The following is a 16,460-nucleotide window of genomic DNA, read 5'->3' on the forward strand; positions in this document are numbered from 1 at the left end:
ACTTATGAAACCTCATCATCTTTGTTAGCAACAACATTGCAGCAGGTAACTTAATGTTCCAGCTCAAAAATTTTAAATAAGGAATCTCATTGAATGCTTTGTCATTGATCTTATAGATAGAAGGATCAGTTGCCAAGGAAAGGTAGTTGTTGTTACCAGTGGCAAAATACAATCAAACACCGCCCCCACATGTACTCATCAAAGTAGTCAGTTGAGTTATAATAAGGCTCAATGCAAGGTTGTCCATGATTGTAGAGTTTCCTTTTAGCAAAGTTTCTTGCCAATGCAAAGAGAGCTTCATCTCCCTTTATGAGTTTCTTGGAATAGGCGATGTCATGTTCAAAAATTATATATCTTACACCCTCCGTTTCAAAATTAATGTCTTTAGGCTTTGACATATAGATTAAGAAATACAATGAAATAATCATTGGATATAATACTTTTACTAAACTGTCCTTACTTTATAAGAAAAAGACAAAATTAAAGTTGCATTGAAAATTGTGTGAGAGAAAAGTTAGCGTATTTATTGAGGGTAAAGTTGGAAGAAAAGAATTAAAGTTGTATTGGAAATGTAAAGTGACATTCATTTTGAAACAATTTTTTTTAGCTAAAACGACACTCATTTTAAAACGGAGGGAGTACTATTAATGTTGTGCAATTTCTCCTGCAAGATGAGGTCCTTCGGATATAGTTGTTGGTTGGCGTGGATAGTCCTTCGGATATACCATTGCAAATCTATCTTCTCTCATTTCTATCGAAACTTTAGTGACGAATTTGTATAGAGACAAACAAACGAAGTTGTTCATACATAGCTTGACAAAAGCAGTTATATTGTTAGATATTTCCATATAATAGTGGATATACTAAATTGTGTTGAACACATAAGTCATGAATGTACACATATGAATGTGACTTAAGGGTTTACTTAAGGGGTACTGGTTTACTACTTTAATAGAGGTAAAAATATATTTTTGGTATAATCGGGGATGACTCAGGGTAGGTTCAAGGTGAATATTATTGTTCACATTATCCGTCTGACCTTTATCTTTTAAAATTAGAGAAAATCCAAACTCAAACCAAACTCAATCAATCATGATTTTTCATGTAAAAGTCGGAGCGGGTACCCATGAGCATGAATTCGTCTTCATTCCATAATATAGAGATCAATTGATAGTAAGTGGTTAAATTCATAGACCGAGTTAACAATTTAATTGAATCGATTATCTTTTTTAAATATAGTATTCATAAGAATTTAATTAGTGTACACTGTCAAATGTATATTTATTTTACGCATAAATCAAACAAAGGGTTATCACATTGATTAATGAAAATATATAAATTGTCATATTGATTAATTGATTTGATGATACATTATTAATTTACACATAATAATATAAAAACAAAGTTATTACCGTAAGGAACAAAATGAACTCAAATTCATAAATCAAACGCAACACAACGGAAACTCATTTTGAAACGAACAATGGACACTGAATAAACCCATTTTCCCGCACAAAATCTCCAAATATCACAACAATGAAATCACCTCCGTCCAAGTCCAACAACACCGAAACCGAAGAAGAAACCATTGCCTTCAACAGAAAAAGAGCACGCCGCGTAAGCTTCGCCGATAACGAAATCACCTCCGTCCACATCTTCCGTCCCGACGACGACCACTCCTCTTCCTCCTCCGACATCCCCGCAGATACCCTAGGTTTCTTCCGTAAAATCGGCGGAGACAGCGACGACGAAGTTGAACCGCGCCAAAACCCTACTGATGACGCTGCTGAAGTCGTAGATCATCGGAACTCCTTCCTGCAACCGATTGGTTCTCCTTCTCCCGGTGGAAGTAGCAATAACGCTGATGACGACAGTGATGGTTAGTCTTAACCTAATATCGTTTAGTTAATTGATTAGTTTTTAATTTTTTTTGATTTTTTTTTACTAATTTGATTTTGCAGATGACGAATTTCGTGGTCCTGTATCGACGGATTTCATTAAACCGGAACGGCTATCAGATTCCGGTGTCTCCGACGACATTACGATGGACTCGACTGCATTTTCAATGCATTACCGGAGTCTTGCTCGTTCGGATTCAGGGGATCTTAAAACTCCGACTAGGTTTGAAGCGACGGTGACTACAGCCGTTCAAAGCAGTGCCACATCGGGGAGTTTGATGGATTTTACCGACGGTGATAAAAAAACGCCTCAGTCGCCGGTGGTGGCGAGTGCTAGCGGGGATTCAGATGCTATGAGTATTGAAGGGGAACAAGGAAGAAAAACCCATGATTATGGAAGACTCTCTCCTAAGTTGGTTGCAATTTTGGCACAGGGAAGTAAGGATTTGGATGGTGTTTCGCTGTTAGGTTCAAAAGCTACGCAATCACCAAATGGAAATGATATTGAGGTTTTACCTGATTTGGCATGTTCAGCTAACTCGCCTGTTCGTCGAATCACCCTTGATAGTGCAATTGCTTCTGCTTCTGAGTCTTCAACCAAGGTTCAAAATCTTCTACGTCATTAAATTATATGGTCATTTATTTTTTGCAGTTTTCTCAGTTGACTTGTTTGTTGTTTGCTTCAAAGTTTTCCTTTCAAGTTGAAGGGACAATTTTATCGTACAACTGTATGACCGGCGGTATTGTAGGCGATGGAGTGTTGGGTGGTAAAGAACCAACACGAGAATAAAATAAAGAGATAAGATAAAGACGTTGTGTTGGTTGTGTGGTAAGACTAGACAATATAGGATTAGAAATGACCACATTAGAGAGAGTTGGAGTAGCAGCTATCGTAGAAAAAATGGCGGAAACTCGGCTTAGGTGGTTTCTGCATGTAGAGAAAATAGATGTAGATTATGTAGTAAGGACAGTTGAATAGACGGAGGGTAGTCAAATCACCAGAGGCAGAGAAAGACCTATAAAAACGATAAGGGAAACTATTAAGAAAGACTTAGAAATTAATGAGTTAGATAAAGATATGATAAATGGTAGAACATTATGGCGTCGTTTGATCCATTTAACCGACTCCACTTATGGAGGGTAGTCAAATCACTAGAGGCAGAGAAAGACCTATAAAAACGATAAGGGAAACTATTAAGAAAGACTTAGAAATTAACGAGTTGGATAAAGATATGATAAATGGTAGAACATTATGGCGTCGTTTGATCCATTTAACCGACTCCACTTATGGCGTCGTGCATTTATTACATTGAAACTTTAAAAATTGACTTTTGCTTCATTAAACTCATCAATTATTTCTATTTTTGTCTTCTTAACAAGCACCCTTAGCATAACCCATTGTAATATATCAAATTCTAGTTGTGCATGGTTTATGATGACACTGTTGTGGTTGTGGTAATTGATAAGTGATATTTGTTATTTTCATTTCAGAACACCAAGGAGTTTGTTAATGATGCAACTCCGTTAGCTTTTAAACAATTGAGCTCTGCTAAGGCTAATAGAAGAACCCCACCAAAGATGGATAAAGGTGATAAGTTAGCCACAGATTCACCAATTGCAGTTCATGTGGAGGTTTTACCCACCATGGAAAGTTCAGTTAACTCTCCTGTTCATCAAATCACCCCAGTTGCTTCTGCTTCCAAGTCTTCAACCAAGGTTGAAAATATTCTAGGTCATTAAATTATTTGTTCATATGTTTTCACTCAACATTCTTTTTTCATGGTAGCCTAAAGTTGTTACATTTGTTCAATGACTGTTGTCTGAGTGCAAGGAGCTTGTTTCTACTTAACCTTAGCCTCATGTTCAAGTCTTTATGATTGGAAAAACATAGGCATTGAGATAACTTTGCATTCTTGTGTGTGTCCATTTATATGACTTGGTAATTGAAATAGTTTGGGAACACTGAAGGTGTTGGAATTAAAGATCTTGCATTCTGCTGGAATCAATGTTGGTTTGATTATTCTTGTTGACTGTTGTCAGTTCTCCCAGTTGACTTGTTTCCTGTCTGCTTCAAAGTTTATTTTATTTTATTTTATTTCAGATTTTAGGGTCCTTTACCTTTAGTTAGTTGCAGATAAATATTGTAATACATCAAATTATGGTTGTGCGTGGTTTATGATGACACTGTTGTGGTTTTTGCTGTCCTTGTATATGCTATTGCATCTGTTGAGTTGTGTAAATGCATGGCAGTTGTAATTGATAAGTGATATTTTTATTTTCATTTTCAGAACAGGGAGTTTGTTAATGATGCAACTCCATTATCTTTTAAACAATTGGACTCTTCTAAGGCTAATAGAGGAACCCCGCCAAAGATGGATGAAGGTGATAAGTTAGATTTGGCTGCTAAGTATGAACTGGGTTTCTGTGAAGTCCCCATAAAAGAGAGTAATTCTAAAGATAGGGGACATGTGACTGACTCTAATCATAAGTCCGATCAAGTTACTGGAAATCATCCAGTACATGAGTTTACACCATTGTCACTTTCTGCAAATAAAGTAGTATTTATGGGTTCTTCTGATTCATTCAGATGTACCGGAAATATAACTCCTCCCTTAAAGCAATCTGGTTTGCTTGTGCCTGAGGTACATGTCGAAAATAGTGCAACTTTGTTGTCCATACATAAAAGCATTTCAAAGTTGAAAACTCTTAAGGCTACCCCAAACACCTCTACTCTCAAAGAAGGAACTGACAAATTGAAACTTAGGTTTTCAAAATATTCCCCAGGGACTTCTTTCTTTGGTGAAAGAGATTTTGAAAACAAGCAAGTTGAAACTCTTACTGCTCCTTTGGTGGAAGAGCCGTTTAGTTTAACTCTCGAGAATAACATGAATCGAAGTTTTATCAACACCGACGATCGTGTAGTTGATTCTTTGATTTCGGCCAATGTTTCCTACAATGATGAAAATCTTGAGCCTGTGATTGGTGCTTCTTCCTTGCTTAAGACTCGTATAACAAGAGTGGCAGATTTTGACCTGGCAGATGGCACAGTCGAGGAAAAAAATGAAGTTCTAACCACTACGCATGCCAAACCTTTTGCTTCCCCTGTAAAATCATTTGGCCATACTTTATCGCCATCAGTAGAATGTCAAAGTAATTGCCATGTTGAGTTGAAGCAAACGGATATGCAGAATGAATCTTTTAATGGTGGTTTAGGACAGGCCATTGAATACGACAAACCGACAGCAGCTAAAAAATTGGATTTGTCTGGTGATGGAAATAGTGAACAGCCTAACTCACCTTTTGAGGATGCACAGGTCAGCAAACTGATTAAGGTAAATTACAAAAGACATAGATGATTTACTGATACTTTTTTCATTTATATATTTAGTCTATTTCCTTAGTTCAATGCCCCCACTTTTTATGGTTGTGATATTTGTAAGTGTAATTACATTTCAGCAGAATCACGTTTGTAAATTCTAATCATTAAAATTTGTAAACCCTACTTCAGTTTTCTCTATTTTGTCTAGACAAGTAAAATATGTCATGGCTATGTATTTTTACAAAATTAAAATTTAGACTCTTGCAAAAACATATGGGTAAAGGTGTGTCTCTACAGAGGTCAAAACATTGCCTCCAGTGGAAGACTGATTTTTCTTTCTTTTATGATGCTAACATGTCAGTTCTGTGCTTCTGAATTGTTATGATTTCACCTTATATGATGCTTGTATGATTTAGAGCACATTGAAGGGAAAACCGCCCAGGAGTCCTTGTAATAGATTTCTAGATCTAAGCAGTCCTATCCAAGAATTAACAACTGTGTTGCCCTCCCTGCAAGAACCTCCTAGTGATATCCGAGACTTGTCTCACAGGATTAATTCTGATGGGAATGGTGTTGATCTTGATAACAACGGCTATCCGGCACCCCAAGTAGCTCAGAGCCCTCTTACCGAAACTGGTATCAAGGTTTCTTCTGGGAAGAAAATGAAAGGCGTTGATCTTGATAACAACTTTCATCCGGCACTCCAAGTAGCTCAGAGCCCTTTTACCAAAACTGGTATCGAGGTTTCTTCTGGGAAGAAAAGGAAAGGTGTCGAGTTTTTAAGTGATATCCGAGACTTGTCTCACAGGATTAATTCTGATGGGGGTGGTGTTAATCTTGATAAAAACTGCCATCCGACACTCCAAGTAGCTCAGAGCCCTCTTACCAAAACTGGTATCGAGGTTTCTTCCGGGAAGAAATGGGAAAGTGTTGATCTTGATAACAACTGCCATCCGACACTCCAAGTAGCTCGGAGCCCTCTCACCAAAAGTGGTATCGAGGTTTCATCTGGGAAGAAAAGGAAAGGTGTCGAGTTACTAAGTAATTTCCGAGACTTGTCTCACAGGATTAATTCTGATGGGCATGGTGGTGATCTTGATAACATCTGCCATCCGGCACTCCAAGTAGCTCAGAGCCCTCTTACCAAAAATGGTATCGAGGTTTCTTCTGAGAAGAAAATGAAGGGTGTCAAATTATTAAGTGATTTCCAAGACTTGTCTCGCAGGATTAATTCTGATGGTCATGTTGTTGATCTTGATAACAACTGCCATCCAGCACTCCAAGTAGCTCAGAGCCCTCTTACCAAAACTGGTATCGAGATTTCTTCTGGGAAGAAAGGGAAAGGTGTCGAGTTATTAAGTGATGGAGACAATATAGAGAAGACAGGGAGGACTGACAGAAATCCAGAGGTTCATAAAAGTGGGGATGGAGATCTACAGTTTGTTTTGGAGCAAACAGGTTCTATGGGAAGTGAAAGAGAAAAGTTTGGAGATCAGAAGTGGGATGATTTGGATCATGTATGGTTACTGCTTTATGTTGATAATTAGTTAGAAATTTGTTGTTTTATTGGGTCTCTTAAGTTTTTACTTTTCAACTATCTTGCAGGTTATAAAAAAATTCTCAACCAGCACAAAACAATTGCTTTCTCCGTCATTTGATAAGCTAAATTTGAGATTGGTATGTTCTAATATATGGTTGTAGAATTAGAAAAATTGTGGATATTGCTTCGTGCTTTTTAATCATTCACAATTATATTATCATAGCTATTTATACAACGTTGGATCTAAATATTTAGATTGGCACGCTGGAAGATATTTTGGTTCATCTGCAGAAAGTTAAGAAATGGGATATTCTTTCTTCTGAAATTCATTCTCAGGTCTGTTGGATTAGATAATCGAATTTAGTGCACTAAGCTAGTTATATTATATCATGAACAAGATTATATTTGAAATGATTAGTACATCTAAGGGCATGTTTCCTTTGAGACAACATTGTCTGTTTTCACTTTTAATTACAAAAAATATCATGTTGTTTTCACCTTATTTGTTGATTTCAAAGATGTGTATAGGATACCCTGAAAATAATAAATAATTATTTTTCAACTATTTCCTATACAGACATTTGAAAATAAAAAACAGTGTGGCAATTGTGTTAATAAAAGTGAAAACAGGAAATGAAAACAAAAATATTTTCTCAAATCAAACTTACTCTATGTTTGGAATTTCCTGTTTCTTATTGACATGGTTCTTGTTTTTCTTTCAGAAGAAATTAATGGATCCTCTAAATATTCGCAGACGCAAAAGGTACATATAAGCTGTTTGACTAAGTCACTATGTGGGGATTGTGTTATTCATACTCAAGTTTATGGAACTTATTTTTAAATGTTGAGTATTTCTTTTGCAGAATTGTGGAAATGAAAATGTTGCTTTTTAATATAGCATATGAGAAGTCTAAGCTGCAATTAATGAATGCTAAGCGTGAGAGATTACTGGTATTCTCTCTTACACATTAGTCTTAGTATTTAGCAATACTTGCTATTGGTGATACAAACTTTCGTTATTCACAGAAAAAAGTACAACAGCTGAGTTCTGGGCTTCAAGAGACGCAGATGATAAAAAATTCCATGTCATGTTCTGCTAAGAGTAGACCGGTTGACATTCAAGCTGATGGTAGTCACATCAATACAAGATTTTTTAATTCCCAAGGAAAATCTCAGGTATAATTATGTGTGATTCATTTTAAGTGACCTAGTGATAATAGCTTGAAAATTATTATGATACGCTTTCCATGGTGTAACTGATCTTCAAAACCTTGAATTGGTATAAGAAATACATTGATGAGAGAATTACACTGAGTTAAGGTTACTACCTTTCTTCCTCTGATTTCGCAACAGGAGGGAGTTAGCAATCTTTCGTGAATAATGATTAATGGTATCTCTTTTGGACAAAATACTTGACATTATATTTAAAGCAACTTTGATTAATGGTAAAAATGAAAAATCTACAGTTTCTACCCTCACACTTCGATTCCCTTGCTACACAACATGTCAATTTTTGAAGGAGCATTCTTACACAGATATCTCTCTAACTAACATTAATTCAATATTTATAAGGTGTTATCTGAATTGGTGACCTGTTGTCGAATAGCGGTGCCGGTGCTATAGCTCTATTACGTTGCGGATTTTGATGAATCTGCCAGGAAAAACCACGGTGATATGCACATTCTGCTATATCAGCCGCTATATCAGCATTTGCAGCCACAGTTGTAAAACTTAAGAGTCATAGTATGTGTGCTGCACATTAATTGATTCCCTTGCTACAGAACATGTCAACCTTTGATGGACCATTCTTACACAGAGCTCTCAATTTCACATCAATTCAATATTTATAAGTTGTTAGCTGAATTGGTGACCCATTGTCAAATAGTGGTGCTATAGCTCTAGTACGTTTGGGGCTTTGATGAATCTGCCACGAAAAACCAGAGCTATGCACATTCTGCTATAAGGGATGTAGGAGCTGCTATATTAGCATTTGCAGCCACTGTTGTAAAACTTAAGAATCGTAGTATGTGTGCTGCACATTAATCAATTCATGTGCATAATAATACTTAACTTTGAACATTCCCCTTTAAGTGCAGCGTAAATGTCCGTCATGCTCACTTTTTACAAAGATACCCTATCTTAATAGTTATTCCAATTGAGTGCCTTTGCGAATATACCAACTAACTGTTCTAGTGAATCGCCAATTTAGCCCCTATTGTTGTAGGGTGCTGTCAACTAAGTCTCTTAAATTAGTTTAAAGTGATATTTGATTTTTAAGACACACAGTCATATTAGTCCCTACCAGACAATTTTAGGGGCTAAATTGACTGATTCAAAAGGACCGACATGATAGAATATTCTAAATTTCAGAAATTAACTTTTAAAATGATCCTTAAAACTTAGATTTTCTCATGAGTTAAAATTATCCTTAAAACGCGAGGGATAATTCTCAATTTCAGAGACGGTTTTGAAATTTTACCGATGTTATGAATATGAACATTTATGACTTGTCATTATATCTTTATATTGGATAAACGATGTATGTCTTTGAACTTAAAAATGAAAATTACAAAATAAAATCTTGGCTCAAACCAGTTCTTATCATCAGTTTTATGCTGGTTTGATTAGTTTTTGGGGTTAAATGAAACAAACACCTCGACAACTCTCTTGGTCGAATTGGCCTACTATCATATTTATATGGACGTTATATCCACTGAGCAATGCCCTTCAAACGTGTTTTTACTGGACATTCATAAATTTATGTTCATGAGTTTCCTCTTGTTTGCTTGGAATATTTTCCCATGCGTGTCCCTAGTTTCTGTTTATAGTTCATTGGTGCAGTATGATGATAAAAGGTTTAATATGTTGTCCATTGAATTCCAATTGGCAATGTTAGGTTTCTTGCAAAAAAGTGATTGAAATGAGGCAGGAGCTTGAAAGTTTGGATCAGAAAGCAAAACCTTTAAGTGAATTTTTTTATAGTTACTGCAAGATGGAAGGGGATCAAAGCTATACCAACGTCATAAAATCTGTTCCTGGTTATTTGGAAAAGATAATGTCTTACAAGTTGGAATTCCAGAATTTGAAGGTTGTCCGTCTTTAAATATTATTGTTCTTATCTATTTACAAGATAATAAATATTTCATTTTCTGACCGATAACTTTGTTTCTACTATTTGTCAGTTGTGGGATATTGAAGATTTTGAGCGCAAGGATGACCATCACATGATTATTCTCAACTATTGCGGATATATCATCCAAAGGTTAACTTTGATTTGTTTCTTTTTTTTAAGGATTGGAGCTCAAGTGTATCTTGTGTGACATTACTGAATATGCAAGTGCTTACTTACTTCGATGGAATGTAGGTTGACAGTAAATGCTGGTCTATCAAGCATTATAGTATCAAATTGCTTGAATGATGCGAATATTGGAAAGGTAATTTGGTTGACAATTTATCTGTTTTATTGTTGTACATTCAGCATTCATACCTTACTGTTTTCTAATATGATACATTTAGTTTTCAGACCTATCCGAATATGGATGCTTTCTCTGCATTTGCGTTTGCCTTAAATCCACATACCACTAGCAAACGCACAGGTCGAATCAGTATGGCACAAGAAACACAGGTAACTGTTTCTTGAATAAAGTTTGTTTAAGTTTTTTATTTCATATTTGCTTTATTTTTAGAGGGGATCACCATATTCAGAATTTACGTGATATGGACTAGAAAATTTAAACTAATGGTATGAATCTTGTAGTTTATGAGCTAAGAAAATTTTATGTCAAAGAAGCCTTTAAGTAGGATTATTCAAAATTGTTGCCTCTGCCAGTATCTGTGGTCATAGAGTCATATTGTATTCGGCAAAAAATATTGGGAACCTCACCTTAATTACCACCTTGTGACTTTTGGCTCAATTTAAATCTTTATGGAAACAAATCTTGGGATCCGAAGATGTTTATGCTTACCTATTATATTCATTCATACCCTTCTCTTGAGAGAAGTGTCGGTGATTATACCGCTCTAGCATATTAGTCCACTTCACATAATTCACAACCATCTTCCCAGTTTCTCACTTGAGGAGGACATTGGGATGGTAATGGTTGTGGACATGTGGTACTCAAACTTGACATTCAGTTGTTGTTAAGGGAAAAGGAAAAGATAAAATCCCAAAATATATGAGTGAATTTGTGTCTCACTTACACTGGATATAACATTTAGGTCATATGCAAGGTAGACAAACTCGAGATCCTAAGTAAGATTGGATAGGACCCACGAGATCGTGAATCGGGGGATCGTAACACGGATCGTAAGATCCTACCAAATTTAAAAATTCATATATATTCCATATAAATTCATACATATGCATGCATATGAAGCAACACAATTTAATAGAAAAAACTTCAAATAACAGTTATATTCATTAACAGTAGCACATTAAAACAACTCTAAAATTCAAAATAGTAGCACATCACACCTAAAATCATCTTTGAGAGAGGGAGTTGAGTGCTATGAATATGAGAATTGCATTGGTAAGGTTCCATGATTTATGGGTGTATTGGAAAATTTCCCTAATTATTGATAGTAGGTGTATTGGGAAGATTTTCAATAATCAATGGGTTTAATGAGGGAATTAGAAACCGTTTCAGAGAATAATAAGAGTGAAAAACTTTTTTTTTTGCATTTCTGATTGCAAATATGCGTTTGGGGTGAATCCGGATCACGAACTCGACCCGGAAACGAATTTCCGGGAAACGAAACAACAACCGGGTCACGGACCGACCCGCGAACCCGGTTTTCGGGGTTTCAAAATTGACTCGTCTGAATCGTACGATACAAACGCGTTTGCGTTTTTCAACGGCGATCCAAACCGCAACCACCAAAAAGCGATTCCGACGACGTTCTGGCACGGCGAGGGGATGTGAGATTGCGAACTCGAACGATCCTACGAGTTGGATCGCGAGTTTGTCTACCATGGTCATATGCACCACACACATTACATATATAACTTGTTGGAAGACCTCCCAAAAATTTAGGATATGTTTGAATGGGGAAGGGAGGGCTTACTTTTCATTTTTAAATTACAGACGCTACAAAATGTTTTTGAAAATAAATTAAGTGTGATTGAAGTACTAAATGATCATTTATCATGTTATTTCAATTTTTTTAAAATATCAAACATATTTCAAGATATAGACTTAGCCCTCCAAAAACCTCTTCCCAAACACAGCCTTAGTGAAAACATTTTTCAGTTGATCATTTGAATTATTAAAGTGAGTGGTAATGTCTCCGGATATAACATTCTCCAATTTGTCGACCCACTACCTCCATTAGAATTGCCGGATGTCAATATACTTGTGGCAGAAAAATATATCCAAATAACCTAAAGCTTAGTCACATCCACACCGCCACTGGAACTTCCGGACACTAGCCCAAAAGTGTTGGTTGGTGGTTCGTTATCGGTGATGAAGATTTATTGTGGTGAAGAAGGAAAAAAGACAGCAGCAGAAATGATATTTTGTAAATTGGACCTAATTCTAGACTTAATGGGTTATGAAAAAAGGTTGTACCTATCTTGATCAATACCACTCTCAATTGGCCCCTAACCAGAACTCAGTTATGGTTTTTGAGGCTTTGAGTATGTTTTAATAACCAGTACCTGTTGAATTAGTTCACTGTGTTTGTGGCAAAGTGGATCATGCGCATATGATGTTTCAGAATGATAAGGTACTATTGGCAACGATTGTGCCGTAAGTACTGTAAGAAAGAGAGTAGGTTAATGCGTTCAGGATGTCATTTTCGCTCCTCGCCCGTAGCTTTCTCATCATGCTCCCAACAATGGGATCCTGAGGGAGAGGTATCTGTTTTCAACTACTATGGAACACGAGGAAATTTATTAGATTGCAACAACTTTGAGGACATAATTGAATTTGAACGTGGCGGTATTCTTATTTCTGTGTTAGGATTGAAGGGAAAGCTGGTTAGTTGTAGTTAGGCAGCTGGATTAGTAAGAGAGGATTTGTTAAATAAATTAAGGTTGGAAGGATTGAGGGAATCATTCTTTAAATTTTATAGTTATATGTAAAAGGAGAAATCTTTTGTGGAGGAGAAACCCTCTAGTAGAATTCTATTCTTCATTTCTGGTTCAGTTTTCAATAATACACTTCTATTTGTAACAAATTGCTTGTGTGATAATAAAATGAAAGGTGGGCACTAGTCCTATAAAATCATCTAAGATATTTTTAAATGTTATAAGATGCAATACATGATATTATGAGATGTTTCTGAGATATTCTATTAGGGTTTACTCATGTACATAGGATGAACATGGACATCTAACGGTGTGTAAGAATGTCACATGCTATATCTTCCCAAGAATATTTTTTATCTACCTGCCCACCTAAATTTCCATGACGCTATCCCCAGTAATCTTTTTCTATTATCCCTTTGCTTGCTATTTCTTGGCTCAAAGCTTTCTTTTCCAACTTCATGGTGTGTTTTAGCTGACCAGCTATTTTATGCAGACAACAGGTTCACTTCTAAGTAATTTGCTAGATGTGGTTGAGGAGGTTCAGTTAGCTCGGGTAGACATTAGAAATTTGGTCCAAGCTAAGTTCAATTCTCATTCAGGTAGGCAAATTTCCTCTAAATATTATACAATGTGACAATGTTTTAAAAATCAGATGGTGGCAGTTATTGAACCAATGAGACGGTGTTATTTACTAGTAAATCCAACCATTGTTGAACTGTTGAGAATTATATTATAATAATCAAATAATAATTTATTTTGTTCGAAGAATTAATAAACTTATTTATACAGTCATACGAAATAAAGTTTGATAAATATTTTAAGGGTCATGTTAACTTGTGCCCTTAGGGCACATGTTAAGCATTAATTTCATTCCATTAATGGTAATAATTTAATGAAAAATATCAATATTAAACATTTTAAACAATAAATTAACACAATTTCCAAAAAATAATTTCTATTAATGGAATTCTTAACATGTGCCCTTAGGGCACAAGTTAACATTTCCCATATTTTAAATTAACTTAAAACCATATTATATGTCTTGCAAGACAAAAGTTGATCAATACTAAGAGGCTAAATAATATCAGAACCAAATGCATATGCCAGCCTCATACATGTCCCTAAATTAATTTTATTCACTTTCAGTCTCTATTTGAAAACTTCTTACAAAGAATGAGTGCTTTTACTCCCTCAAAATAGTCCCTATAAAAAATAAAATTGAAACAAAATGTGATTAAAATTTATTTAGATATTGAACTTCAAGGGCCATGATTTATAAGGACTTTATAAATATGTAATCTATATATATACATTTGGATGGATTAAAAAGAAAAATTGAAAAAATTAGTTCAAGCAGCTTATACTGGAGAAACCTCCATTGCCGAATTTCTGCTTGTTTTTTTACCAGGTTGACCTGTACCCACTGGTTTTGATTAAGGACTTTATAAATATGTAATCTATATAATACATTTGGATGGATTAAAGAGAAAAATTGAAAAAATTAGTTCAAGCAGCTTATACTGGAGAAACCTCCATTGCCGAATTTCTGCTTGTTTCTTTACTAGGTTGACCTGTACCCACTGGTTTTGTAATCAGTCAGTTTTTAGGGGATTGCAATTGAACAGAACCAGTCCTTAACCAGTTCATTGGTTACCCCATCAAACTGGCCAGTCCAGCCCGGTTAATTTTTAAAACCATAATATGAACCTTTTATCTGCAGAAAATTCTTCCCAAATTAATTGGTATTGGTTACTACCTTCCATGTTTGACTTCAAATCAAACAGGTGTTTCACACTGTCTATTTCATACTGTTTTTGTAGTTCATCAACTTGATTTGCAGCTATCTTTCATTGACTTCTGTGGTGGGAAGAAGGTGCAAGTGATTCTCGATATGACATGCTTAAAATGGTAATCCTGCAATTTTGTTAACATTAACCTTTAAATGATTTTTCTTTGCTCGGTTAATTCTTTGCTACTAAGGATGTCTTTGGTCAGCCAAAAAATTATGTTTTGACAAATAAAACTAAGTGTTCTGTGTTTGATTTGAAAATGGTCATGGAACAAGACAAAAGTCTTGAATTTTGTTAGTAAGTGAATTAGGAGACAAATTTTTTGTGTAATGCACATCATCCAAAAGAAAAGAAAAAATTCCACTTTTTCTTCCTCTTAATAATAACTCTTCGCTGAGTGTCCTCTCTTCCCCAACCTTTTACTTCCATCATTTCTCCCCCTTGTTTGAGACTACTATTCTGCTTTTGTTGTACTCGAACATGTATCAAACGTACCCTACGTATTGTTTGTTTTTTGCTCAAGTGTTCCTATCATATAAGCACTGTACAGGAGTCACTTAAAGCTGAGACTGCTTAGTATTCAATCTTTCCAACTTCCATTTGCTCAAGTGTTCCAATCATATAAGCACTGTACACGAGTCACTTAAAGCTGAGACTGCTTAGTACTCAATCTTTCCAACTTCCATTTAGATCATTCAAGTTTTGACTCATGCTTAACACACATGCCGCAAAAGTTTCCATAAAATTTACATCTATTGTGATACGATGATGCTCTAATTGCCCTCACTCAGCTGAATCAATGCTCATTTATGTTTTGGATATCATTAATATGAATGCTATTTTTAAACATTTGGTTTTAAGTGTGGTGATATTCCCGCATGTGATCAGCTTTATGATTATATTTTCTTGGTATTTGTTACTTGTAATGAAAGCCACTGATTTAACAATTGGTTTGAGCAGTGGGGCCTATCCTGCTGAGGTTCTTCCATCTCAAATATATGATCCTGCTGCTAGTGGGGAACAAAAGGCTCTTCCTTCGTCGCTTGTAGATGAAATAAGAACTGCAGCTGAGAGTGTGAGCGTGGGGTATTCAAGAATTATTAGGCTGTGTAGGCGCATTTCCCAGGCAGTTCAGGGTTGCACTAAAGGCAGATGATCCTGTCTAATTGCCTTCATTCGTTGTCAATTTTGGGTGGATTGTTCATTAGAGCTTTATGTTGGTTGTATATATATTGTCACATCATGTGACTATTAATGGACGACTGATTCTCATACGCAACATTAAAATTATTCACCAATTTCCCAATGATTAGTGCTGCCATAAAGGAAATCGGTTTATTACGATCTTAAGCTCTCTGTGACCTTCTGCAATAAGTATCTTGTATAATTAAAGTATAATATTAGGTTATCAGATGATTCAAAATGTCAGATGCATGATCATAAAATGAAAATCTGTATATTTCTTGTGAGTATAATTGAGGATAGAAGGTTGATTTAAAATGATTGCTATGATATTCAAAATATGTCTACCGTAAAATGTTTTCAACTTGAAAGTGTAAATATTATAATATGAACATTCAATCTTCTAAATAACTAATAGATGTTAAGATTCATTTTTTTGACCAAATTGGTGCTCAATATTTGCTTTTTGTTACAGTGCTTAAGATTATCAAGTAAAAAGCTTCTAAACAATTTTGATGCTCAAAAAGGCTTCTTTCTATTTTTTTTTTAGGTAAATATTTGAATCATACATTCGATGCTTTGTAGAGTTCGAGTAGTTCAAATTGGATGGTATGAAAGAAGTTAATTATCTATTCAGAAGCTTAAAAGATTTGATTACCATGCTGATGTGATTTGGGATGGATTGATGCTGATATGTAAAATT

General features: G+C 35.3%; 1 protein-coding gene across 3 annotated transcripts; it reads left to right on the forward strand.

Annotated features, from left to right (window-relative positions):
* The first annotated feature begins 1,430 nt into the window (after window positions 1–1,430).
* On the forward strand, window positions 1,431–16,044 carry LOC112420405 (uncharacterized). Of its 3 annotated transcripts, none has more exons than XM_024779523.2 (17): window positions 1,431–1,879; window positions 1,962–2,500; window positions 3,390–3,614; window positions 4,187–5,230; window positions 5,634–6,734; window positions 6,823–6,894; window positions 7,013–7,093; window positions 7,480–7,520; window positions 7,621–7,708; window positions 7,784–7,933; window positions 9,654–9,845; window positions 9,940–10,019; window positions 10,122–10,191; window positions 10,281–10,382; window positions 13,279–13,384; window positions 14,606–14,693; window positions 15,536–16,044. In XM_024779523.2, exons 1-17 carry the CDS (start codon window positions 1,537–1,539, stop codon window positions 15,729–15,731), a joined length of 4,518 nt encoding a protein of 1,505 aa, XP_024635291.1. In that variant the 5' UTR covers window positions 1,431–1,536; the 3' UTR covers window positions 15,732–16,044. The 3 variants fall into 3 exon arrangements, with proteins under 3 accessions (XP_024635291.1, XP_024635292.1, XP_024635293.1); XM_024779524.2 differs by having other exon boundaries at window positions 4,187–5,212; XM_024779525.1 differs by lacking the exons at window positions 14,606–14,693; window positions 15,536–16,044 and having other exon boundaries at window positions 10,274–10,382.
* Window positions 16,045–16,460: the final 416 nt, after the last annotated feature.

This window comes from Medicago truncatula, chromosome 3 (assembly GCF_003473485.1).
Source record: "Medicago truncatula cultivar Jemalong A17 chromosome 3, MtrunA17r5.0-ANR, whole genome shotgun sequence".
Taxonomy (NCBI): Eukaryota; Viridiplantae; Streptophyta; class Magnoliopsida; order Fabales; family Fabaceae; genus Medicago; species Medicago truncatula.